This window comes from Pelodiscus sinensis, chromosome 1, assembly GCF_049634645.1.
Source record: "Pelodiscus sinensis isolate JC-2024 chromosome 1, ASM4963464v1, whole genome shotgun sequence".
Classification (NCBI taxonomy): Eukaryota; Metazoa; Chordata; order Testudines; family Trionychidae; genus Pelodiscus; species Pelodiscus sinensis.
The window spans coordinates 230,639,956-230,667,953 of record NC_134711.1 but is presented as its reverse complement, the minus strand read 5'-3'; the positions used below and the strand labels follow the sequence as shown (position 1 = coordinate 230,667,953).

At 44.3% G+C, this 27,998-nt stretch overlaps 1 protein-coding gene across 7 annotated transcripts in view; it reads left to right on the top strand.

Annotated features, from left to right (window-relative positions):
* Positions 1–27,998, top strand: part of TBC1D8 (TBC1 domain family member 8) — a 105,414-nt gene that overhangs the window by 73,356 nt on the left and 4,060 nt on the right. For all 7 annotated transcript variants that reach the window (XM_006133189.4, XM_025189715.2, XM_075917115.1 and 4 more), the window contains 11 exons: positions 7,676–7,883; positions 9,787–9,981; positions 12,335–12,517; positions 14,583–14,733; positions 15,642–15,856; positions 16,975–17,092; positions 23,434–23,719; positions 24,221–24,350; positions 25,932–26,030; positions 26,595–26,663; positions 27,618–27,858. In XM_006133189.4, coding sequence (XP_006133251.2) covers positions 7,676–7,883; positions 9,787–9,981; positions 12,335–12,517; positions 14,583–14,733; positions 15,642–15,856; positions 16,975–17,092; positions 23,434–23,719; positions 24,221–24,350; positions 25,932–26,030; positions 26,595–26,663; positions 27,618–27,858 — 1,895 coding nt within the window. The remainder of the gene's footprint in view (positions 1–7,675; positions 7,884–9,786; positions 9,982–12,334; positions 12,518–14,582; positions 14,734–15,641; positions 15,857–16,974; positions 17,093–23,433; positions 23,720–24,220; positions 24,351–25,931; positions 26,031–26,594; positions 26,664–27,617; positions 27,859–27,998) is intronic.

The following is a 27,998-nucleotide window of genomic DNA, read 5'->3' as shown; positions in this document are numbered from 1 at the left end:
GCCGGCCTTCTGTCCGAGGGAAACAGAAAATACCAGACGTTTTACATGTCCGGAATTTTCTGGTTTTCTTTTTACCGGTCAGGGGCCAGAAAAAATGGACTGTCCAGGCAAAAACCGGACACCTGGCACCCTACAAGCAATATTGAGGCTTAATATCAAAGCAGATAGTAAATCAGTTTCCTTCCTGCTCAGTGTAATGAGGATATTCATAAACATGGATTACAAAGGGATTAATGGTCATTTAAGCACTTTCAAAAACAAAGTGAAGCTGAAGCAGTTGATAATCACTTCACTGCAAATGCAGGTCAGAGACATGGACTGCACTGTTACATAGGATCACTCTTTTATCCAACTTTGTACTTCTATCTCATTCAGGGTGAGTATAGGACAGAAACTTCTTGAGGAAATGTCCTAAATGGAAATGTAATTGGATGTGTGCAGTGCCTGTAAGATTTGAAGAGGATAATAATTTATTTAGGCTGTAACTGTCATAAATCTCGTTGTTGTTGTTGTTGTGCAGTGATGGGTTACCAATCCATAGAAATTGAAGCAAAATTTTTAACGCAATATAGTTATTTTGATTAAGACAGCATCACAGCTAAATGGAAACTGATTAATTAAATAGAAACTGATTAATTAAACTAAAACTAAACTAAATGGAAACTGATTAATTAAACATCACAAATGTTGCTTTCATCTATGTGAGTGCTTCTGACAAGAAGTCTCAAAATATTGATGTGTTGTTAATAAAATGACAGACTTTTACAAACACTTCCTAGTTTATAGTATCAGGCAGGTACTTCTCACCACATAAAGGAAAAAGGTGAGTAACCTTTTTCTATCATCTAGCCATTTACCAACAGAACATTGTAATTTTTAGATGCTTTATTCTGTAGCTTCATATTATTTGAATATGAGCAGGCAGTGACTCAACAAAACTGATATCTTACCAAGATGACCCAAATTGGTTTTAAAATATAGAAAACACATTTGACAGCGAGGATGTAGTCTGAAGTGTTGCATTACTGGCCAGTGAATTGCTTTAGTCAGCCATATGTGTATCATTTCCTTTAGATAAAAGCCTTTTTAAAGGTCACTTTTAGGTCAAATATAGGTGATCACAGTTTAGTTTCATTAGGCCCTCAATGTGCTGGAAACAAAGATAATCCTAGTATCCAAGGAGGTGCAAACTGGGAACTAATTCTAAAAAGAGCAGGGAGAATAGTCTGGTGATTGCCCTGGAAAACAGGGAATAAAACAACTTTTTTTTTTTTTTTAGTGTGGTTTTTTTTCTTTTCTTTTTTTGGGGGGGAATATATTCATCACATCTTCTCACTGGTACGTATAAAAAATAATGCTATAGGACTTGTTTTAATCACCTATTGATTCATAGTTCTGGAACTGCCAGTGCCTGGAAAAAAGGTGAGTTGCTTGAGTGTAACAGATTGAGACACTGCACTCATGTTTCGGTGCTGGAGGGGTTTGGAAACTCAGAATGGAATATATCTCTCCCTCTCCCTCTCCCTCTCCCTCTCCCTCTCCCTCTCCCTCTCCCTCTTCCTCTCCCTCTCTCTCTCTCAATTGGATAGAGGAAGATAACTTTACGTTGAGGTTAGGTACAGCAGGGAACTTAGCTTATTTGCCAAACACTGTACATATGCTTCTCAATAAATAATACACCTTGACAAGTGTCCTTATTTCAGTACATGCCACGCCTCAGTGCCTAGGTCCACTACCTTAGTTGAGTAATTTCAGCTTGTCTGCAGGGTAACATCATATTTATTCCTGGCAAACTTACAGCTGATATCATGGGCCCATAGACCTCAATGTTTGCTGTATCACATTTAAAGGGTTACTGTATCAGTTTCAGCAACTAACTTTAGAGGTGCCTTTTTTAACTGCCATGGGCATTTTATATGGTGTCATTTTGTTGGGATATATTAATGAGCAGTGTTTCCTCTAATCTTTCCCACTTCTGAGCAGAATGAATATTGGTGAATAGAGCAAAATATGGTGGGGCCAAGGAGTTCTGAATGGGGGAGGGGGCTCAGGTGTGGGGCAGACGGTTGGAGTGCAGGAGTGTGAGGGCTCTGACTGTGGATGAGGGTTGTGGGCTGGGGATGAGGGTCTCAGAGCATTGCGGAAAAGGGCTCTAACTTGGGGCTGCAGGTTCTGGGGTGGGGTGCAGGGTGTGTGGGGAGGACGCCGAACCACTCCAGGTGTGATGGGGCTCCGGGGCTGGGTTGCTCTGGCTGCAGAAAGGGGCTCCAGCTCCAGGCCACCCAGGCTGTGGCGGGGAGGCAAATGCTTCTGGACTGTGGCAAGGGGGTCTCTGGGCTGCAGCAGGAAGCTCTGGGACACTACAAGGGGGTGCCGAGGCTGGTCTGGTTCAGCAACAGCAGGGTGAAGGCTCTAGGGCTGGGCCATCCCAGTCATGGTAGGATTGGGGCTGGGCTGAGTTCGCTGGCTGTAGCGGGGCCAGGCCAAGCGGTGCCGTCTCCTAGCAGAGGCCAGGTCAGCAGGTTGGAGGATGGGATAGGTTGGGGCTGAGGCAAGGGAGGAGGCAGCCCTGTCCCAACTGTTGCAGGTCCCTGACCTGTGCAACTTCCTAGAGAGCCTGCACAGTGTTAAATAGGCGGCTACTCGGCCGCATAGCTTACAAGGAACTTGCTCTATGAGGGCATACAGTTGCTGAGGCAGAAATGCCAGGCGTTTCTCTTTGGGTATCCAAATTTGGCTCTTCTGTTCCACTTTTGATTCTTTTAATATAAATTTTCATCTCAGTCCCCAGTGATGAACCTCCCCAGCATGCTCCATTGCACAGCTCTGATTCCTTATTTTTCTGACCTCCTTCCCTCCACTGCTCCAGCAGCCCCCTATATTCCCTTCCCTGCTTTGACATCCCCTGCGTTCCCTCCAACTGCATATCCCCCCACTGCTCCAACATTACTTCCATCAAACCCATAGCTTTGATCACCCCACTCCCTAACTGCTCTCCCCGTTCCCCCCGTGCACACTGCTTCGAGCACCTCCATGTGCTAGCTCCATGTTTCTGGTAAGTTTGAAGGGGCTGTAGGGATGTGGGAATGTGGTGGGGCTGTGAAGAGGGTGTGTACCAGCTGGAGGCAGAGAGATGATGAAATCTGGAGAAAGGGTCTCTATAGGTCTGCCTCAGAGAGTCACGAACAAAGTGGAGCATTGATCTTAATAGGATCATTACAGCGGGATGAGTACACTCCACGGAGATTAACGTGAACTGAAATAATAGCCCTGAGGCATGTGAACTAGAGCTAAGAGAATAATCGAGTTCTTGGGGTGTGATGGCCTCGTCCCCAAATATTGGCAAAACTTTAGGGAGAAAACACTGCTGAATGCAGGTAGAGAATAAGGAATGTGCAGAAGGCATGGTCTCTGAAAACTGCCAGTTGGTAGAGCTTGAACTCACACTCCATGGGTCTGGCTCAGGTTCAGGGAACCCCGAGCGTCACCTTGAGTCACCCAGTTACTGTGACAAGATTGCCTGCAACCCTTTAAACTTGCTGCACATGTACATTTCACCCTCTTGGGTATATCATTCTGCATTTACAAACTCTACCCTTCAGTAGGACTACCCAGAGCGGCAGTGCATGCCACGCATTAGGTGGGATAAATCCTGAGTGTCTGGGATGTGGTTTAGGAGGATTAGAGCAATAGTTTGAGCCCCAGATGTGTGGGAAATAAGGTGGGACCAAGTGATGTTATAAAATATCAGATTTTTAGGATGTCCGTAATCTCTGGAACTTTTTGCTCAAATGACCCCAACTTTGGACTGCTAACCCCCTCTCTCACCTCCACAAGACACAGTTAATATTAAAGCAGTCTGAGTCATCATGTGGATTTAGTGGTTGTGAGCAGCTCTCAGCTGTAAGCACAGCAGAGCTGTTGCTTTGCTATAATACACTTGAATACAACAATTTACAAAGCATAAGAACTGGTAGCATCAGGAGAGAACTTATCTTCTCATCACAATAATTGGAGAAAACAGCTTTCTATAGAGCAGGCTGTGGATGTTATCATTAACATGCATCTATGTGGTGCCGAAGTGGAAAATATTTTTGTGCTGAGCTAACAGGCATATCCTGATGCAGCTTAGTCACAAAAGCAGATCCTTGCATGCACTTGTCTGAGTTTCTTTTGCTAAGGAAATTTAGGTCTTAAGAAAGCTTTTGTTTTGCTGTGTGTAAAGAATGCTTCTCTTTGTTCTTTTTAACAAAATGGAGGCGCCCTTCTGTCTGTTTTCTTTGGATAACCTTGTTACTGAAGATAATGGGTCAGAAACACTGGTAAAGTCCATTCTTTCATTTCTGTTGTTAGCTGTAGTGCTTCCTTTCCCAAATTGCTCTCAGCTCTGTCTCCTCGCTTCACCGGGCTTCATATTTTCTACAGTCAAACAATCAATAAAGAGCTAAGTTATTTATTGAAAGAGAAAGAAGCTTCTATGCTACAGACTTTATTCCTAAGGGACATGAAGAGAGGGTTTCATAGCCTGCCATTCATTGGCTTGCCATAGCATGGGAGTGGGGAGCCCCACACACTGTAGGGCAGTCCATGCTTTGCATTCTGAATATATCTGATGCCAGTTATGCCTGTGTGAATTTGGAAACTGGCCCCCAAAAATTGCTCTAGATTTTGAATTGTTCTAATTCATCTCAGTGGCTGTCAGCTCTGAAGTTTAATGATGACTGTTTAAATGTCAGTATAGTGTACAATTTCACTGCAGAATGTTTTAGCAGGAGTATCATACTAGTGTGCTTTTCTATCACTTTTAGGTGTTGTAGAGCAGCATTTCCCAATCGCTGGTCCATGGATTGGTGTTGGGCTGCAAACCACTGGCCAGGGCCATAATAAGGGCGAGGCAAGTGAGGCACTTGCTTCAGGCACACAGCTGAGGGGACGCAGTCCTGCAGCTGAACGCCACATCTGGGGTTTCAGGAAATGCACGGGGCTGCACTTCCCCTCCCCAAACAGCCGGCGTGCTGCACGAAAAGCCAGGTCTGTGGCATGCCAGCAACTTCCTTCCCCTGCTGCCTTCCTGCATGGGGAGGGGGAGCAGTATGAGTCCTGGGACCACGCCAGCTCCAATTGCTTAGGAAGTGCACAGTTATTGCGGGGCAAGGAGTATGGTGCATGCTTCCTAAGGAGCTGGTGGTTCCAGGACTCCCACTCCCCCATCCGTCCCTTGCAGAATGCTTTGCATTCTGAATATATCTGATGCCAGTTATGCCTGTGTGAATTTGGAAACTGGCCCCAAAAAATTGCTCTAGATTTTGAATTGTTCTAATTCATCTCAGTGGCTGTCAGCTCTGAAGTTTAATGATGACTGTTTAAATGTCAGTACAGACCCAGCTGTTCAGGAAACATGCTGGCTGTTTGGGGGAAGGGGAAGCAGCGCACATGCTTACTGAGACCCCAGTCCTGATGCACAGCTACAGGATTCCCAAGTACTGGCCCCAGCTGTCCCTGTCCTCTTCCCCTGGCCAGGCTCCCCCCACAAGTATCCTGCCCCAACCCCCACCAGCACCCTGTCTCCTGTCCCAGCACTTTGTCTCCTGCCCCCACAAGCATTCTGCCTCAGCACCCTGCCACCTGCCCCAGCACCCATCAGTACCCTGTTCCCTACCCCAGCACCCTGTCCCCACCAGCACAGTTGGGGCCACATTAGTGAGGCTTGAGGTTGTGGTTTTTTTTTTTTTTTTTGCATCTTACTTGTGTGGCCCCAACCGCATGTTCTGTGGGTCAGTGATCCCTGACTCAAAACAGGCTCTCCGCCTCTCTGATAAATAAAGACAATGCTGAAACCTTTTGTGTTTGACATAATATTTTATTTAAAAATGATGCCTGGCCAACAAGCTTCCAATTGGGTCCCCATCTGGCCACAGCATCATAACACTCCTGCACCACCTGACCCCAAATCTGAGCCTATCATACACTGGAACCCCCTGTCCTGAGCCTCTCACATCCCCAAACTCCTGCATCCCCCCATCCTCAGTGCCTCTCACATCCACAACACTCCTGCACCATCCACACACCACAAATCTGTCTCCTGAGCCCCTCACACACCCAACCCAAACTCCTGCACCCCCACGTCCACAAGCCTGTGGCTTACTCAGCACCCCAAACCTCCACCTGAGCCCAACACTCCCCAGCCTGGAGCCCCCTCCCTGAGCCAGCGTTCCCTTCTCCACATCCTCCTGCATCCAATTTCCCTCCCATTTTGCACCTCTCGCCCCTTCCCACACCCAAATCCCTCATTCCCACCCCAGAGCCCGCACCTCCTGACTCAACCCAGTGAGAGTGTATAAGGGCAGGGGATAGCAAGTGATGGAGAGGAGGGGAACAGAGAGGGTGGGGCCTCAAGGAAGGGGTGGGGGTAGATCTTGGCTTATCCTGACATTTAAAAAGTGATCTTGGGTGTAAAAAGATTGGAGACCATTGTACTAAGCTATCTTCGCTCGTGCCTCACATCATATCAGCATCCCTGCCCGCATCGAGGACGGTCAACTTTGACTGCTCCTTAGGGGTGCCATTGTCTGATTTCTAAAAAGATGTTTCCTTTATGAGGTCCATGATAAAGTCAGTTTGGTGATCCTTTAAACGTATGTTTCCAATTTTCAAGATAACTGTTTTAAGCGCGAGTGTGAGCCATTTAAAGGCTGTTGCATTTAAGTTTAAGAACTGAAGCGGGATTTTTTTCCGGGCAATTCTTTTGTTAAAATGGATACTGCCAATCTTCAAAAAGCAGCCGTAGATTTAAGTTTTAAATATGACAGCGATTTGAATGCCTCGTAAATTTCATAAGAGATTCAGAGTTTTGAACATCAGGCGTTAGCGCTGTTGCCAAACGTTTCATCTGCGATTAGTTTGGACCTTCTGCAGTTAATTCATGAATATACTGTAATCTGGCCAAATCTTATCCACATTTGGAAATCACCCTGCGAATATTTCTCTGCTTGCCAGTGACTGTGGCTTCTTGTGAAAAGTTTTAGTAAACTAAAATTAATTATTGTTATTTATGTATTTTCCCTTTTTCTACAAAGTAACTACTATGAATATATACACGAGGGGGCGCAATTTTATAGTCTGGCCTCAGGTGCAAAATTAGCTAATTATGGCACTGCCACTGGCTGCCGAGCCACAGCAGCTGCCAGAGCTGAAGCCAGCTGTTTGCTGTGGCTCTGGGAGCTAAGACTGAGGTACACCCTGGTCTCCTGAGACACTGCACAGCAGCCAGCTTCAGCTCCAGCAGCCACCATGTGGTAGGCGGCTGCTGGAGCTGAAGCCAGCAGTTCCCAGTGGCTCTGGGGGCTGGTGCTTTTGGTGGACCGGTCCCATTTCATTTGCCCGTTTGCATATTCATTATTTATATAATGAATATGTAAATATGCAAATAAAATGTTATCGGCCCACCAACAGTTTGTGTATGGGTTTGCTGGTCCATAGTTAGAAGTTACCAGCTTTACAGCTCTCCATACATAAAGACCTGGTTAGCAGTGTTGCTGTGGGGAGCAGGTTTTACTATACATTGCTTATTCTTGATGATCATTGTCTTTTTGAATATTGCATTTGGAAAGGAAGCTCAGATGGTAGTTGTCAAGATTTTTGTATATCCTCCCTTTGTCTCTCTTTTGTTTATAAGGGTTCTCGAAGCCAGAGCACAGAACGAATTCTTTCGGGCCTTCTTCAGACTGCCAGGGAAGGAGAAGCTACATGAAGTTGCAGACTGTTCTCTGTGGACTCCGTTTAGCCGCTGTCACACAGCAGGAAGGATGTATGCTTCAGACAGCTATGTCTGTTTTGCCAGCAAAGAAGGTGGATGCTGCAATGTTCTCATCCCCCTGAGAGAGGTAGAGGTGGCCGTTTGATTTTAATTTTACTCTATCTGGTTTTTGCTGATCCAAAGCTCTGCTGTGAATTAACTTAGCTGAAAAACAGTCGTTTTCAGTGTTTTTTGGGGGCAGGGGGAGGTGTTGGAGACTGTGAAAGAGGGCTGCAAATTTTTTGTTCTGGTCTTCGTTAACAGATGAATTCATATAAAGCAGTTGGGTGAGGCAACAACACTCTCAAAGTAGTGTTGTTGACTGATACAATGTGGTGCAACAAACAGGTACCTTGCAAAACAAGATACAGTAAAACCTGTGTTATCCGGCACACTCAGGGATTAGGGTGTTCCGGTTATCTAAAAATTCCGGTTATCTGAGGGTCCCATCAACCTAGGAAAAAGCAATGGACAATAATAGTAAAACTCAAGTTTTTAATATTGGTAGTTTTTGTAGTGTGAGGCAGTTGGTCTTACATTCTATTTTGAGTTAAAGATGATTAGTGCTTCTTAAATAAAAAATGGTTAAACCAATCATGGTAAACTAAGCCAGGCCTGTGCATCTGAAGATGTGACAGTATTGTGGCTGGGGCCAATGCCGGTTAACAGAGTGCCAGATAACAGAGGTTTCACTGTACTTATCTAGCCAAAGAATAATTGCTATCGAGAGTAACTGCCACCCAAGTTCTCCCAATTCCCCCATAGAAGTCCAGAGGGGTGAGAATTGGGAAAATCGCAAGGTGGAAGTATGGAAAGAGGGAGTGCGCTGGTGTTCCAGCCACAGTGTCCCCTGACTGGCTGGAGCACCAGTTCACACCACTGCAGTTGGAGGGGGAGGCACAGGCTGGATGCGGCCTAAGGGCCATAGGTTTCCCCCCCATGCTCTAAAGCAAAGGTGGGCAATAACTTTTGCAGGGGGGCCACTTCACATCATGCGCTGGCTCCACTCCTGGAAAGGGCACGGCCTTGGGTGGAAGGGGCAGCTCCCTCTAGGCACCTTGTCCCCTGGCAGGGGAAGGAGACTTTGCACGCTCCCCTACCCCCCCAGGCCAGTCAGGATTTGGGGGTGGGGGATGGTGCAAAGACTCTCGCTCCCTACCCCCATCCTGCCAGGCAGGGGCAGCGAGAGGAAATTGCCAGCCGTTTTCAAGCCCTGCTGAGGGGGAGGAGACTTGGTGCACTCCACTGCCCCCACGTCAGTTGAGACCTGGGGGTGGGGGAGTATGAGAAGTCATTCACTGTTCAAAATGGTTGGTGGTTCCGTCTAGGCGCCGTGTGCCCTGGAGGGAGGCAGAAGGTGCCAGCTGCTTAGAACAGTGAATGACTTTGTGTGCTCCCCAGCCCCCGGGTCTTGATTGGCCTGGGGGTGAGGGCGCAGAAGGGCAGGCTGCATCTGGCCCTTGGGCCATATCTTGTCTACCCCTGCTCTAAACCTACGGAGTCAGGTCCTAGGTATCCTCAGAACAGGATGGAGGTGGGTTCTGACTGACGAGCATGTGTTTAGAAGACAGCCCAAAACTGCTACCCAGGCCACAGCAAGGTTGGAACTGGCAACTGCTGGTTTATGAAACCAAGGCACTAATTCCTGTGCTACAGATACAGTGGCAGCTCTTGTTCCTGTTTTGCAGGGATCTGGATGAGTGCATGAGTATAAACACATTCGGATGACTACTGAACAGCAACAGATTGTCCTGGGAAGCTGAGCAGGGGGCTCTGGAGACAGTGCTGAGATGCAGGTCTCCAACACAAACATGATAGGCCCGTTTTTTTAAAAAGGCTTGTATATTTTTATCAAATGGAGATTTCCATAGCAAAAACTGGCAACTCTGGTGTAGAATCAGTAGAATTTGGTTTCTGCTTTCAGTAGAATTGACTGGCATTTTCTTCTCTGAATGGTGATTAATACATTCTCTGTAATGTTTTTGGAATAGGTGGTTAGTGTAGAGAAGATGGAGGACACTAGTCTCCTGCCGAATCCCATCATTATTAGTATAAGGAGTAAGATGGCCTTTCAGTTCATTGAGTTGAAGAACAGGGATAGCTTGGTGGAGAACCTGCTTCTGAGACTAAAACAAGTCAACGCCAGCAACCCAGTGCACTATAACTGCGTGGATAAAAAGGAAACGGTACTAAACTTTTTATTGGTTTCAAATTGCATGATGATGCTGAGAGTTAACCATTTGTTTTTTGTCCCTGCATCTCCTAAAATCATAACTGGAGCAGAAAAGTGATTAGAAGCCTATAGTTAAGGACAGGATTAGAATTCAGAATGACTAGAGAAATGGTCTGAAATAAATAGGATAACATTCATTAAGAAGAAATGCAAATGCTGCACTTAGGAAAGAATAATCAGTTGCATAAATACAAAATGGAAAATGACTGCCTAAGGAGGAGTACTGCTGAAAAAGATTAAGGGGTTATAGTAGATCACCAACTAAATGTGAGTCCACAAAATAACACCGCTGCAAAACAGCTAACAGTCTGGGATGTGTAAGCAAGAGTGTTGTAAGCAAGACACAAGAAGTGCTTCCATTTTATACAGTACTGATAACATCTCAATGGGACTATTGTGTCCACCTCTGTGCACCACACTTCAGATGAAGTGTGGACGAATTGGAAAAAGTCAGAGGAGAGCACCAAAAATGATTAAAGTTCTAGAAAACACAACCCTATGAGGAAAGACTGAAAAAACTGGGTTTGTTCAAATCAGAGGTGGGGAACCGAAGGTCCGGGGGCCCCATTGGCTCAGAGCTCCCCCAGAATTGGGGAGCCTATGCAGACACTCCAGCCCCCCTGCTACTCCACTGCAGGGCTGGACACACAAAAATCTACTAGGCTGGACCCCTCTAGACTCTGGTGGGTGAGGAGAATGTGGGGAGTGTCTTTCTCCTCAATTCGGGGTCAAATCAGTGAGGGTTTTTTTCTTTTTTATTTCTGCTCACTTACATGTGGCCCTCGATTTTTTTTCTGTGGGTCAATGGCCCCTGGCCCAAAAAAGGTTCTGGTTTAAATGAAGACTGAGGAAGGACATAATAGTAGTCCTCTATTATATAAAAGATTGTTTTGAACAGGAGGGTGATACATTGTTTTCCTTAACTAATGAGGACCGAACAAGAAGTAACAGGCTTAAAAATATACACAAAAAAGTGCCACATCATGGCAGCTTTTGCAAGCAGTGAGGAGCCATGATGGGGAAGGGCCATGGTGCTCAGGTGCACCATGGACTTAGAGCTGTCTGAGATAAATGGCGCCGAGCCAGAGCCTTTATCCCTGCCCTTGTCCTAGCCCTGAACCCTCTCCCGTACCATAGCTCCCTTCCAGACCCCGCACCTCCATCCCAAACCCCTTGTCTTAGGTTGGAACTCCCTCTGAGAGCCTGCAGCCCTCCCCAAACTCTATGTACAAGCCATGAGTTCCCTTGTGTGCTCCAAACCCCTTCCAGAGCCTGCACCCCTACCTGCATCCAACTCCCCTCCGGAGCCTACACCCCCCCACTTGCACCTCAGCCTCTTGTCCTGAGCCTGTTCCTGCGTTCCAAACCCATTGGTGCCAATCCAGAGCTCCATCCTGCACCCTGAACCTCTCATATCTGGCCCCACCCTGGCTCCTAGGGGAACCTCAAGCCTCAGTGCTCTGCTGTGGGGCTGTGTGAGACCCACAAATAATTTTTTTTTCTGTTGGTCAGTGGAACCCATCAGAAAAAAGGTTCCCCACCTCTGGTCTAGATAATACTTAGTGCTGCATCACTGCAGGAGATTGGGCTAAATGACCTATCAAAATGGCTTTGTTTCTATGATTCTGTGACTTACAATTTACCAGTAACATCTTATTGATTAATGTAATGAATTTTTCCTGTGGCGTTTATAAACTATAGGCTAAGGAACTGTGTGTTTGACATAGGGTCTTTTGAATGAACCAATAGTACATTATTTTCTGCTATTTTGTATAAAACAGCAGGGTATTTTATTCTTTGTGCAGGACCAAAAATGCTCAATATTATTCTGGGAGAAAGTGACAGAGAACAGGTACTTGCTGACATGAGCACATCACTAGATTGTTGGAGTATCTTATAAAAACCTGTCAGTGTCCCTATTAAATCCAGATTATGGAGTAGCACAGTACTTGTCTATTAAAAAAAGGAATATAAAAGCACTTCCTGTGCCTTTCTAAAAATATAAGGAGGGTAGCAATAGAGTCCTGGTCTAGAGGTGCGTGTTGAGCACTTACAACTGTCATTGTAGTGAAGGCAAGTGCTCAGCAAAACTACTACTGTACTTAGGCCGTTATTAATTAGGTACCTAACTGGGATTTTGGTTCTTTTATTTGAGCTCAAATTTTTCAAATTTGAATGAAAGTTACAACTGTCATGGTTACCTGCTTCACTAATTTGTGTTGGCTCTTGCTGTGACGAAAAATATACCTACCGTACCATTTGTTAAACTCTTTCCAAACATTATTTTTTCCATTCTATGTTGCAAGAACTCTCTCATGTTTGTTTCAACATGTGTGTTGAGTGACTGTGAGTCCCAGGATTTGGGAACAGTGGCTTCCCAAAGTGAAGACAAGAATGAAGGTGAAAAGGAGAACAGTCACTTGTTAAATGCAGAGGTACTAAGATCAGTTTTTCACCAGTCAGGAGCTGAAAGTCTTGACTTCAGGATGGTATGTATGGCTAAGGTGCAGTTGCACAGTAGTTTTTTAAAATAAGTCCTAAAAATAACTATAGTAACTCATTTGGTCAGACACTCTCTTTCCATAAAGTGAACTGTATATTAGCAGGAAAGTGTGTGTGTGTGTGTGTGTTTTGATTTAAATTATAGTGAGCTTTGTTTGTTCATTCTCCTGGCCTGCCTAACTCTTCTCTCATCCTACCCTCAAAATATTTATTTACCACCCCTCTCACAGTGAGTAAAATCTGGTGTCTCCTTCCAGCCCTCTTTTTCACATGTCACGATCAGTGTTACTTTTGTTATTGTCTAAAAAGGGTATTTTGAGAGGGAGATGTTGGATCCTGCCTGCATAGTTGCAGCATTTATGTGTTACCAGGCTTTGCTCTTACCACAAGTTTGTCTTACAGAGTTGTAAAGAAACATTCTTAGTGGATTGAGCAACAAAGGGCTCATAGTTTTCATGGTAGCAGAGTTGCACTCGCGTTATAAAGCAAAACAAAACTGGCTTTATGGAGCCCGCCATTGTCCCTCTTCCTTTAGACTCTCAGTTGGTTTGGGGAGCCTGTAAATGTCAGTGCTACTGTCATTTAAAACAGGCTCTTTGCCCTTTCACTTGTGATCTTTAGGATAATCAGATATTCGCTGTTCCCACAACAGCTACAAGAATTCATCTTTTGGGTCTGTGAAAACCATGGCTGGAGGCTTTTTGGGCAGCCTTCTGAGCTTATGACTCAGAAAAGAGTGCTCTGCTGCCTGATCTCCCAGTGATGAATGTCAAGTTGCTGCAAACTCCCTGTGCCTTTGGCAGTGAGAAAGTGTGCCCTGAAGTAGTGGCCAGAGCACAGGGTGGAGCTCTAGCACCTTCTCTCCCCAGCTGTAGGGTGGAGTTGCTTCAGCCTAAGGTTGTATGTGGGAGGTGGGGTGTGTGTGTCTGTGTGTAAAAAGGACTAGCCCAGTGGTCTCTAACCTTTTTAAGCACGAGATCAATTTTTGAATGTAAGTGCAATCCAAGATCTACCTAAATAAATTCTCTTGCCCCGCCTCCTTCCCATCCCTACTCCGAGGCCTCACCCCTGCTCACTCCATCCTCCCTCTCTTGCCCATCCTCACTTACTTTCACCAGGCTGGGGCAGAGAGTTGGGGTGCAGGCTCTGGTCTTGGATTAAGGGATCTGGAGTGTGAGAGGGGCTCTGAGCTGAGCCTGGGGCAGGCAGTTGGGATGTAGGAGGGGTTCTAGGTGCAGGCTCTGGGACGGTGTTTGGATGCGTGGGTGCTCAGGGCTTGAGGTGCAGGAGGGGGTTTATGACTGGGGTAGGAGTTTGAGATGTGGGCTCCAGCTGGGCACTGCTTACCTCAGGTGGCTCCTGGGTGGTGGTGCAGTGGGACTAAGGCAGGCTCATCCCTGCCTGGCCCTGGCCCACTCCCAAAAGCAGCCAGCAAACTCCCTCCCAAGTCCTGTTGTGCCCCTTCTCTGTTCTGTGAAGAAAGGATACAGAGTGGGAGGGGGCACCCTGACTTCAACCCCCTCCTCTCCTTCCCCTGCCCTGCATAGCAAGCAGGAGGCTCCCAGGGGGAAGGACAGCTCCAAGGCAAAAGGCAGGAGGTGCACAGCAGTGCAGGGTGGAGCAGTAGAAGTGCTGGCACTTAATAGACTCTTGGCCAAACCAGTCAGGATCACCTGTCAGAGGCTCCAAGACCTACCAGTAGATCCCGATCTACTAGTTGGTGACCACTGGCCTAGTGCATTCCTATGGCACACTAACTTACAGACCGTTGCTATGGAGCTGGGCTGTGGTGCACAGTAGGGTTCGCTTTGTCTTGCCTAGTGTTGCTCTTCCCTTGTGCTGTGGGGACTGCATAGGTTCCTCCCTCAGGGAAAAGCTGGGCAGGATTTGCCTGTTAAAGCACTTCTCCCTTGTGTGACACCACATTTTCTGGTCCGAAAGAAATCCTTATGAGAGGGGAAGATCGGGGGTATCCAAACGTCCAGTTTGGTTTGTATGCGAGACTTTTAAAAGCAACACTGCTTGTTTTAAAACTTACCCTCTGATTTGCAGTCCAGGGAACAAATAAAAGAGAGGCTGTGGAATGACCATTTTGCAGAATATGGCAGAACTGTCTGTATGTTTCGCACTGAGAAGATTAGAAAGCTGGTTGCAATGGGAATTCCAGAATCTTTAAGAGGCAAACTCTGGATCCTCTTTTCAGGTGAGAACTCTGTAGGACATCACACATACAGCCAGCATCCAGGGCTGAACACAGCTCTGGATGCAGTTATGCAAGAAAGCTCTGTAATCCCATCACATTCTCTGGCAGAAAGGAAGGAAGAAGAGGTGCTCAGATACTGTGGGGATAATATCTATATTCATACACGGGTAGAACAATAAGAGTGTCTTATTTTGTCTCATAACTGTTCATTGATGTGCACAAATAATTGTTTTTTTTAACATAAAATGCCACCATGTGGTTATGAAATAACATTCTTAAGGCAACAATTAGAGTGTGATGTAAATATTGATTTAATCTTAGCTAAACCTAAATATTTTGAAATGCAAGTATGTTTAGGTCTGCAGTCCTGCTCTTTCCCATAAAGCATGGGCAGGCGTCTTAGAGACTGTATCTGGAAGATTTACTAGTTAATTTCATTAATTGTCCTGTCAGAGCAGGGTTGGAGATAACATGGAAGGGAATGACTTGTCAAGTCCAATTAAAGGCACATTTGCAAGGATTGAATTTTTATGTTTGGAATTACTTCTTTCTGCACATTATATTCACTATTGAACAAACTTTATCCCAACAGTGCTTTTTAGGAGAGGATGTTTCATAGTACAGACAAAGCCAATATCAAGCTGATTTTAAATCCACTGTCTGATTTAGGCTTTAATAATAGAAATTTCATTTTCTATGCAAACATTTCTCCTTGGAAAATCACAGCTAGTATTTTCTGTCCTTTTTAGGTTTAGGGATTCACTCAAATGCAAGTAATGTCTAATTTCCTAGGCCTGGGGGAAAACAGCCGCTTCATGTTTGCTCTTCTGTCAAATAATGATTTAATAACATTATACCCGAAGTCCTCTTAGCCCCCTTTTATGTTTTCCTCTTATTTCTGCTTTCAGATGCCATGTCTGATCTTGCCTCCCATCCTGGTTACTACAGAAATTTAGTGGAGGCATCAATGGGCAAGTGTTGCATGGCGACTGAGGAGATAGAAAGAGACCTGCATCGTTCGTTGCCTGAGCACCCGACCTTCCAGAATGAAACTGGGATAGCAGCCCTGAGGAGAGTTCTGACAGCATATGCACATAGGAACCCCAAAATAGGATACTGCCAGGTGAAGAACTATTAGCATGTGGAAAAGTATGTCAGTGTTTTCTCTCAATAGAGGAATTCTCAGCTGGCTTAGTTTTGTTATCCCCTCAAGGTGTTTTTGCAATAGCTTAATTATAAATAATGTGCTTTGCTCTGTTGCATATGTAATGAAAGATTAATTTAAATGTTGTGTAATTTTACTCTGAGAAGTATATAAAGATGGCCCTTTCTGACTCTGACTTGTTCCCTGGATATGTTCAGAATTTTCCGCGAGAGTCAAAAATAAAGTTCCTACTATTCTTGTTGGTGCTGAGTGCAAGTTATCTCATGCATTGCTCAGTGGGTGAGCCAAATAAACTGGCCTCTGAAGATGAGCTTTCACATAGGAGAGGGATTTGGTGAGCTGATGTCCTCCTCTTTCCAGGCTGATGGCAGATCCATAGACCCAGTACACTATAATTACAACCTATTGGCTTATTAGTGTCTCCAATCTCCTGAGTACTGACCCAGGGGAGTAGCATAATACTAGACACCCAACAAGCTCCCTTGTCTTCCATCCAAACACAAAGGCAAAAACCCATGACACAATTGGATATCCATTTAGACAAATTATAATACTGTTTTTTGCATAGTTGTTTCATGTTACCTCATATGAAGAGTGGCATATATGAACTTGCAAATCGCCCTAGAACTTAAAGTCTTAGCTGGATTTCACTAGTGTAATCAGTCTCCCCGTTGATATTTCCATAGTAAGGAGAGCAGTGTTTTATGGTAAGCTGTCGGACTGTGGGAGCCCTGGGGGTGAAAGGCATGTCTCCTGCCAAGTAACTGGTGTCTTATCTGACAAGTTTTATTATTGTTTCTTAAAACAGCTCTGCTGTAGGAATTTTTGGAGGAAAGGATGGGTTTGCAACCGATATTCCCTCTAATTTTTTTCCTTCCATAAGTGGAATAAATTTTTTTATGTGCACCAAGGCATGAGTGGATGTGCACCAGCAATAGAAATACATGATGCCGGCTGTAGGTGCTCTACTAATCATCTAGGTGGCATTTGAAACTCTCCTGGGTGGCCACCCAAACACACCGCTTATAGAGAACACTGCAACTAATGAATCCCATCTTCTTTTGATCTCATAACAGTCTATGAATATTTTGACCTCTGTGTTGTTGTTGTATGCGGAAGAGGAGGAAGCTTTTTGGCTGCTTGTTGCGGTGTGTGAGAGGATGCTGCCAGATTACTTTAATCACCGGGTGATAGGTAAGCATGACTCTCGCTCACTCTTTCATTACGCTGGGAATGAGGGAGTGAAATGCTGCATGGCACCAGGATGATAAAGAACTTGCAATTCTGATCTTATTTATAGCTGTGTAGAATATAATTTGTGAATTGGTATATGATGGCACCATTCAGATTTGTGTAATTGCAGTCAGCCTCTTACAGATTTCACTGAGTCGATCTGAAATATTTGAAGATTGGAGTCTGAAATGAATCAAACTATACCATAGAATTTCTATAGATACATGTTCCATGCTTGAATTAAATGAGTACAACAGTGGGAATATATTACTGACAGCCCAAGTGACAGGATGATTGAGATGCGCTCCAGGAGAGTTAGAGAGGCTACCAAAACAGAAAAACCAATAATAATGGGGGATTGCAACTGTCCGCATATTGACTGGGTACATGTCACCTTGGGACAGAATTCAGAGATACAATTTCTAGGTACCATTAATGACTGCTCCTTAAAGCAGCTAGTCTTGGTACCCACCAGAAGAGAGGCAATTCTTGAGTTAGTCCTAAGTGGTGCACAATATCTGGTCCGTGAGGTAAATATAGCTGAAATACTTAGTAATAGTGACTATAACATATTTTACTAAAAGACTTACCTGGTGTTGCCTGGGTCCTTCAGGCCAGGATGGGGTTATGGGAGGTGCAGGAGTCAGGGCAGGGCCTTGGAGATGTGGGGGGCTCAGAGCAGGAGGCCAGGGCATGGAAGGGTGCGAGTGAGAGGATGGGGGAGGGGAAGAGGAAGGAGGGAAGAAAGCTAATGTTGCCATATTTTTTTTAAAATGGCAGACAGGAGGGCCTGGGTACTTACAGGCTGGTTTCAGCCTGACATTGATCCTAGGCAAGATGAAGGAGTGGCTGATACTGGACTTGGTTAATAAAGAACTAAAGGAGGGTAATGTAATGAATGTAATTCAATATGGGGTTATGGAAAATAGATCCTTCCTGTCAAACTAACTTGAATTTTTTGATAAGAGTAAAAGTTTGGTTGATAAAGGTAATAATGTTGACCTAATACACGTATACTTCTGCAAGGCATTTCACTGGGTACTGCACTAGAATGATATTAACACAGCACACACAAAATGAACGAAAAACTAGCTAACTAATAGATCTCAAAATGTAACTCTTAACCAGGAATCCTCGATAAGTGGGTGCGTTTCTAGTGGCTTCAGGGATTGGTTCTTAGCCCTACTCTATTTAACACCTTTATCAATGACCTGGAAGGAAACATAAAATTGTCACTGATAAAGTTAGCAGATGACACACCAATTGGGGAGTGGCAAGTAGTGGAAATGACAGATTACTAAAGGATCAAAACTGGGTGCAGCTAACCTCCATGCACTTTTAATATAGCTAAATGTCTACATCTAGGAACAAAGAATGTAGGCTGGGATGGTAGATTAGTCTGTGACTCCGTATATCAGTGATCTGAAAAAGATTTGGGGGTTGTGGTGGGTAATCAACTCCTAAAATAACACTGTGACCAAAAGCACTGACACAGTTCTGGGATACATAAACAGGAGAATCTTAGGCAGGATTAGGCAGGTCATTTTACCGCTGTATTTGGCACTGGTGCGACTGCTGTTGGAACAGTGTGTCCAGTTCTGGTGCCCACAGTGTAAGAAGGATGTTGATACATTGGAGAGTGATCAGAAAAGATTCATTAGAATGATTTAAAGGAGTTAGAAAACAGGACTTATCAGAGGTGCTGAGTTCCTGGGGAGTGCTTGACCCATTCTCTGCTGCAGGCTCACCCCCACTCCACCCTTTCTCTTAAACTGTCGCTTCCCATTTCTGCTCCTCCCCTGCTCCGCCTCTTCCCCTCCTTGTCCTGTCTCTTGTCCCCACTCCCCATCTCCCCTCCTGCCCCAGCACACCACTGAAAAGTTGATCACCCCAGGTGGGCGAGGGGGAAAAAGTTGACTCTCAGGCTGAGTGGGTACAAAGCATACACTGTTTTTTTTTCCCCCTGTGGTGCTCCATCCCGAGCACCCATGGAGTCAGTACCTGTATGCCTTACAGCAATAGACTCAAAGAGCAACATCTGTTTAGCTTCACAAAGGAAAGGTTAAGGGGTGACTTGATTACAGTCTATAAGTATCTACGTGGGGAACAAGTCTTTAATAATGGGCTTGTCAGTTTAGCTGAGAGAGGAATAATATGATCCAATACTAAAGCTAGGCAAATGCAGACTGGAAAGAAGGTATCAGTTTTTAGCAGGGAAGGTAATTAACCACTGGGACAATTTAGCCAAGGTCACAATTGATCCTCCATCACTGACAAATTAAAAATCAAGATTGCATGTTTGGCTAAAAGATTTGCTTGAGGAAGTATTTTGAGCAGGTTCCCTGGCTTGTACCTGATGGGGGGACAGACTAAGTATCACATTGGTCTCTTCTGGCCTTGGGATCTCTGGATAAAGAGGGTGCCAAGACTCAGGTGCCAGTAGCCCGTTTTAATTCTGCACTGAAGATTTGTCCTAATGTTAACATGACTGAAGGGGAACTCCTGCTCTTCCCATGCCCTTCCCTCCAAATATGTCAGACAATACTGTTCTTCCTGTTGCTCAATTTTGTAATCTTGGCTTCATCTTTCACTTGGCCCTCTTTTCAGGCTGTCACATCCAGGCCTTGTCTAAACTTTATTGCTTTTTTCCTGTACAACATTTCCAAGATCCAAACTTTCCTCTCTGCCCATGCTGCCAAAATTCTTGTCCAAGCTTTGATCATCTTGCCTCAAACTCTGTAATCTTTCTCTCTGATCTTGATACCCCATCCTCCCACTGCCTTTTTGGCATGTGGCAGTAACACCTCCTCAAAATGTTGCTGCTAAAATCATTGTGGTGACTGCCACACACTCCCTTCCTTGCTCTCGCTCCTTGACAAGCACCAGGCACATTTCTACTTCTTACTTGCACAAATTCCTAATGTAATCCTCTCTTGTGTACTCAACTTTCATCTTTATTGTGAGGGCCTCTCCTTCCTGCTCCCTTCTACTGAAGCACCTTGATCAATCGAGTCTCCGACAAGCGTTTTTGTTCATGCCACCCCTGACAGATGGGAAAAGCCTCCATGAAAATCCATAAAAGCCGCAGCCACCTCCTCCAAGTCCTTCTTCCAAATTCTCCTGTACACATCAATGAAGTGATAACTCTAACACCAATAATGGCCAGGCAGGTGATAAGCTGTGAACACTGCTCCTAATTGGTTACAAATTGTGCATATCTTAGTTTTCTTATACTCCCCGCTCCCCCCCCTTCATTTCCCCCCATGGCCTGTCTTTGGCGTTCATCTTCTGTTTGTACCCTGCTTTAACACAGTGAGTACCTGGGGTCAGTTCCTGGCTCTGCCACCCCTTGCCCTTCTTGGGCAAGCCACTTTGCTTTGCTGTGCATCAGGTTCCTATTTGTAAAATGAGGATAACATTTCCCTGTCTCCTGGAGTGTTACACTAAAAGTGCTCAGATACTACTATTATGGAGGCCATAGAGTACTTTAGATAGATCTGGTGTGCCTCTGTCATATCTTATTACTAATAAGATGGCCTTTTATAAAACGTACAGCACTTTATGTACGTGTCATATAGTCTCGTATATTAAACTTCACAAATCAGACATCTCTCCTCTATGCTGTGATCAGTCATGAAATGCCTTCTTTACTGTTTGCCAAGCTACTTCTGTCTCCTTATTCAGATCCTTCCTAAAAACCCACTCTGCAAGTTAATGAAACAAAAATGTTATGAAACTGTTAAGGGGAATCCATGTCTTGCTGAGTAATCATATGGTCTTACTGTCACTTGTTCCCTTCCGCGTCTGCTCGTAATCCTCATGTGATGAATAATGTCTGGATTAGATGGCACCCTGAGGTGGGGACTATGTCTTTCTTGTTTCTCAGAGGCAATTAGCATTGAAATTATTGTAATAATCTTGGGGCTCCGTGTTTGATATGACACTCTCACATGGTATCATAATTTGCATACTCCCCATCTTCATTAGAGTGTCTCCTTATGACTTGTAGAAAGTGCTAAAAACGAAAATTGCTGTGTCCAGTGCTTTCGGATTTGGTTAAAACTGAAGCCTTGGGCTTCCTGTCACAGGTTATACAGGAAGTATTCTGCATTTGGGCAGGAGACATTTTGAGTTTATGTATTATGGAAATTTGTGTAAAGAACCAGGAATTTCATAGCAAACTGAACTTTCTAATAAGGATAGGAGACTCTGAGCTGGGAGAAGAAAACATGAGTTGTGAGAAATAACTGCAGAGGGAATACAGAAAATAACTGGCAAAGGGAATTACTTTTTGTACACAGTAACCTCTTTACTCCAAGGCCCTCATCTCATATATCTGATTATCTACCATGCATCTACATGTGAAATCACGCTGACTCCATTGAAGTTATTCATGGGCACAGGGATGTGTGCTAATAGATAAAATTGAGGGTCAGTGCTTGAATATGCTCCATTTAGAAAGACACTAAGGAAAATTTTATATTCGGAAATGATGTGAAATTTTACTATTTTTTAAAACATCCAGCTTTTTACCAAATAAATACTTCCTTTCAAGATCAATTTTATATTTTTCTCTATAGTGCAGATGCACCCCTGCTCAATTTTTGCAGTTGGTTTGGATGTAGAGTGCTGAAGTGCATACATTGGAAGGAAGGAGGTTTTTTGGCATAATTTTTATTGCATAAATTCCAAGTTGAATAGTAAACAGCTTTAAAAACTGTCCTTGCTAGCTATAGTTATGAAGTTGTCTGTCGCCAAAAACAGTTGCTGCTGCTCTTATTTTATAGCACCTGAAAGGTGTTACACTTTGGTTCTGTGATGTGATGGGAGCCTCAAGGGTTAAAGCCGACTACCCAGTGAAAACTACTGGATGATGGTGAAACAAATGATTTTTATTAAGTGGTCAAAACCAATAATTACCAAATAGATGTTTAAACTAGCAATTGCTCAATACTTTTACAGCGTAGAAAAGCTTGGGCACAATTATACCCAACTGATTACAATACTTTGATTACAATTCACTCATATCAAATCACTATCCCTAATTCGCCTAAGACAACGCAGCATACAAATAAAAAATACAAAAAACAAAGCCAAAATAATGATGATAAAAGAACCACCCACAGCCAATCCCTCCAATGTCACTTTAGGACAGCTGGTGGAGTTAGTCATTGATTTTTTTACTGTTACAAGTTGACAACTCCTGGGTTTTTCTTCTAACACTTATACCTGGGCTAAAACTTAACCCTTTCACATAGCACAAAATCACACTATCTATACAATACAATTAATATGACTTACTTATACTTCACAGGATTATAGGATGTAATTAATGCAGCTTAACTATTAACTAAACCACCAATTAATAAATTTAAGCAATACTTACAAATCCAGAAACGATAACAACAGAAAGACACACTAGAACTCGGAGCATGCTCAGGACTCGTGCACCCCTATATTTGACTCGAAGGGTGGGGAGGCAGCCTCAGGGTGATCAATCCTTTAGCTGGGCAAAAAAAGACACGTGCCCTCAATACACGGAACCTCCGTCGAACAAAGGGGTAGAGGGTCTTTTATACAAAAATTCGGTGTCTGATGCCATGCTAGGGTCTGCATTTGGCAGGGCCTGATAGGCTAGTGATGAGGTAGTATGACAATACTGCCCTATAGGAATTTTCGTGATGTATGCGTGATCCCCTCGTGGACAGGACCAGATGGGGCATAGTTAGTGTGAGACAGCTGTGTTTTATTACCCTATGTTTGCTTTTTCCCTTGCCCCTAAGACCGGTCAAGCTACGGTCAAATGAGGCTTATCTGTAAATGCAGCTAGGCGTTATCTAGTCATACTCACCTCCCTATTTTATGATGCCTGTGAGTTTCAGGATGCTTTTAAGGTCAAATTCCATTCACAAAACTTGCATTGTGCGCTTACAAGTTATGCTTTCTCAAGGTGTGACAGAGGCCTACGTTTTCTGTGAGCTGCTTTGTGTGGCTGGATGGGCTATACGTGAAGGCCGTGGTCAGAAAAAGCCTGCTTTCCAACAAAAGGGTGCTAAGCCAGTAACACAAAATGACACAATCCTTGTGCAAAAAAACTTCAATAAGTGGTATAGACAATGACACACCAGGTGGGAGGGTGAGGTTGATCACTGTGTAGGATGGTTACTCATTTCAGGTGTGTACACATCTTGGTGGTTCAGATTTTATTTTATTTATTTTGCTGCTGATGAGTTGCCATTAACTGTAGATCTAAACAGACCCTTTAGCCTCAGCTAACACTGTGGTTTTATTGTGACTTGCAGGTGCTCAGGTAGACCAATCAGTATTTGAAGAGCTTATAAAAGAACGACTTCCAGAACTGGCTGACCACATAAAAGATCTGTCCACCTTGGCTTCCATTTCCCTTTCGTGGTTTCTTACCCTGTTCCTCAGTATCATGCCCCTAGAAAGTGCTGTGAATGTCGTCGACTGCTTCTTCTATGATGGAATCAAAGCCATTTTCCAGTTAGGCTTGGCTATTCTTGAAGCCAATGCAGTAGAACTATGTAACAGCAAGGATGACGGGCATGCCTTGATGATTCTTAGCAGGTACATTCCTCTGTCTGAACTTCACATTATACAGTACTTTCAGATGGCTCTGCTTTAAAACTAATACAAAGGAACGTGGCTACTGCATCCGTAGTAAGTTAAGAGCATTGCATAGACACGTAGCAGTGTCCAACTTGGATTTGTCTTGCTGCTGCTGAACCATCAGTGTCTGATCTTAACAAAAGGGTTAGGAAATGTGGCTGATGTCCTGTCAATATGCACTGTTTACTGCTGCTCTTAGCATCTTTCCTAGAATGAGGAGCTTCTTGTCCTTGCCTTCATGGAGACACAAATGTTCTTCCTTGGGTAGTGTCTGCCTTTAGTTATTGGCTAGATCACAGTAACAGTGTGAGTAACAGTAAAGGCATTCTGAGAAGTGTAGTAGCATAAAAACCTGTACATTTCCATTAAGCACAGTCTTTTGGCTCAAATGTATGTATTATTCTGCTCACAGCATGCACAGTGCAGTGATCTGTGTTTTTATTGCCTCCTTCCTGTTAGGTTTTTAGATCATGTTAAAAATGAGGAAAGCCCTCTACCACCAATCAGTAATCAACATGCCTTTTTCAGTGATGAACAGGAGCCCTGCCCAGTGACTGAAATAGCTGATCTAATCCATGATTCCTATGAGGTAACAAAAATGTAATATCGACTAAATTTTCTAGTCAGATTTTAAAATGTTTGTTTCTCTGTGATAGTTAAAGAAAAGTGTGATTTTTTTTCCATAGCTTCATGCAGTAATTACTCGTTTAATAAGTGCCCACTTAACACATTTTCGCAGTAGCACCATTTTTTTTTTTTAAGGGAATGTTTTTCAAATAACACAACTGTCCCTGAAATAACACGAAAATAACTAAGTGGCGGATTACTTCGCATGGCGGTATAAGTTGGTGAAAACAGTGGTAATATTCAAGAGCACTTGGTCACAGTGCAATACACTTGGTCACAGCGCTCCTCCGCTCACTCACTTGTTTATCTTTGTGTTTTAACAAACTGCGGCGACTTGTGTTGCTAGATATCTAATGTTGACGACTCAGCACCAACAAAAAATTGACTTTGCCACCACCACCTGAAACGCAACCCCCACCTTTTCCATTATTTTTAATGGGAAAATTGACCTCGCATAGCACATTTTCGCTTAGTACGAACATTTTCAGAAACGCATGTATACAGGCAGTCCCCGGGTTACGTACAAGATAGGGACTATAGGTTTGTTCTTAAGTTGAATTTGTATGTAAGTCGGAACTGGCTCCAGATTCAGCCGCTGCTGAAACTGATCAGCGGCTGACTACAGGAAGCCCTAGGCAGAGTTGCTCTGCCCCTGGCTTCCTGGAATCAGCCGCTGATCAGTTTCAACAGCAGCTGAATCTGGACTCCTGGGACAGAACAGCTGGGGCGCTGCCGGGTAGGTCCCCGCAGGACCAACCCGGCAGCACCCCAGCTGCTCTACCCCAGGCGTCCCGCAACAAAAGCCTGGTCTGCTGGGGGGGGGGGGGAGGCGCCTCCTCCCCCCCGCAGACCAGGGAGACCTGAGCAAAGCCGCGGAGGCGCAGAGGTCCCGCCGCCTGTGCGGCTTTGCTCCGGGGCAAAGGAGCAAAGCCGCACGGGCAACGGGGTCCCGCCGCCTGTGCGGCTTTCCTCGGGTCTCCCTGCTGTGCTGGGGGGGACTCCCCCCCAGCACAGCAGGGAGACCAGAGCAAAGCCGCACAGGCGAAGGACCCCGCCGCCTGTGCGGCTTTGGTCTGGGGCAAAGGAGCAAAGCTGCACAGGCAGCGGGGTCTGCCGCCTGTGCGGCTTTGCTCAGGTCTCCCTGCTGTGCTGGGGAGTCCCTCCCAGCAGACCAGGAAGACCCGGAGCAGCTTTTCTCGCCCCGGAGGACGCGGTGGTGGGACCGCTGCGCTCTGGGCGGTCCCGCCGCCCGCGAGCTCCAGGGCGAGAAAAGCCCCGTTTGTAAGTGCGGATCCGGCATAAGTCGGATCCGCATAAGTCGGGGACTGCCTGTAGTGTTAAATGAGGAATTACTGTACTCTGGTAACTTAGCCCCTTCATAAGGTACTCAGCTACCACAATAATAGGCATGTTGTAAATATACCTAGTTAGGTTGGTGACCTAGAAACTAAATATATTGAAGGTCTGTCATTGTTCTAGGAAAATACTACTTTGTACTTTTTACATTTTTAGAAACGTTAAAAAATCTATTCCTATATTCTAGAAATTTGGTGACCACTCTGTGGAACAGATAGAGCATATGCGCTATAAACACAGGATTCGTGTTCTGCAAAGCCATGAGGATACAACCAAACAAAATGTGGTGAGTAGAATTTTCTAGAACGGAGGTTTTTAAACTATTATTACATTACAGAAGCGTGCTTTAAATTTAAACAGGTACTACAGCACTAGTTAAGGGAGAGCTATTATCTGATGCTTTTTTAGTTTGTTTTTTGGTACTTGTATTTATAATGTCCCTAAGATAGATTTGAAGGGAAGTGAGGAAGAAATATGCAACCATAGAGCCCTGCGTGGATACAAAACTTGTATCTGTATTTGTATCTGCAACAATGAGCCGCTGATATCCGCATTTATATCTGCAGATACAGATACCTGCAGACATAGAGCATATATCCCACACATTTGTTCTGGATACAAAATTTATATCTGTATTTGCATTTATAACTGCAAAAATGAACTGTGGGTATTCTGGATATGCAAATATAAAGCGAATATCCATGGATTTGCAGGGCTTTAACCATAAATGTTGCATTTTGGCTGGCCTTTTTCACTGTTAGATTACAACGTGGGTGGGCATGTTTCTTATCCATGCCATTTATACTAGTGTTGGTATTCACTACTGTGTTTTTCCTTCTTTTCCTTTAAGCTCCGAGTTGTCATCCCAGATGTTTCAATTCTTCCTGAAGATTTAGAGGAGCTATATGACCTGTTTAAGGTTGGTATGTTTGGAAGTGGAGGGATGAAGACAGAAAACTCCAGTGTTAATGGGATTTAGGATGCAGACCATTATTTGGGCTTATACTGAACTTTCACTGAAGAACTACAGGAAGAGTTACTGTGTTATCAACAGTGCTGTCATTAAGATAAGGTGCTAGACTGCACCTTGTTGTTTTTCTCCCTTTGAATGGCTTTTCAGCTGGATTAAAGAGAGTAAATGTAATGACCATTTAAAATAGTGGGGCTTGTATTTGGCCTCAGAGACCTCAGGACACTTCTTAAAAGAGCACAGAATAACCTTAACATGCCCCTCTCACCTGTAGTACAAGAAAAGACTGGGTGAGATCAGGTTCTTGTGTTTCCTAGCAACTTCTGGTTTAATAATGCACAGCTCTGGAAACTACATTCTTTGCACTGTGCAGCAAAAAGCTGAAGTACCATAAAAACACTCTTCAGTTTCACATTCTTGATGTTCTTTAGAGGGTAGTCCTCACCTCTCAGTAAAAAACTAACCCGGAGTCCTCTCTATTCACTTAGTTTCCTGGGATTTGGCAATTTTATTTTACAAATAACTTATTTGTCTTGTTCCTAATTTAATTTCCTGGCTTCTTTTTTAGTAATGGCGTGAGATTTACCTGACTGTGTCTGTGTATTTTATACCTTCCAGAAACAATTACTAGGCAATCAGGAGAAAATATTGCAAAACTCTTGTTTTGAAAATGTTACCTACAAATTACCCATTAGAAATCACGAGAGAACTTGTCTGACTTGAAACTCATGCAGTTTTTTTCCCTTAGGAATTATCTTGGTATTGTTATATCTACAAAAAGAGGTTAACTGCTTGAGAATACTTTGATATGAAATATTGATATGAAATAAGTCTGTGTCAACTACTAGTCTTACTAATGTTTGTAACAATGCTTTCTTCTCTACTACTTTTGATTCCTCTTAGAGAGAGCATCTAATGAGCTGCTACTGGCAATGGATGGGCCCAGTAATTGAGCGACATGACCCAAATCGACCTTATGCTGAGCAGTACAGAATAGACTCTCAGCAGTTCACTAACCTTTATGAACTTGTCTCACCATGGACATGCGGGGAGCACACTAAAGTTTTAGCTGAAAGGACATTCCGACTCCTGGATGAAAACATGGACCGTCTCATTGAATTCAAAGGATTTGCTAGCTGTTTAGGTAGTGACAATCCAACTGACACTTGGTCTGGGCCAGTGGCGGGATGGGATGCAGGGTGGTGTGGCTTCAGTTAGCATGCCAAAGTTAGAGAAGGGCATCTTTTTCTGGTATACAGGTTAGCTAATCTCTCTCCTGCACTG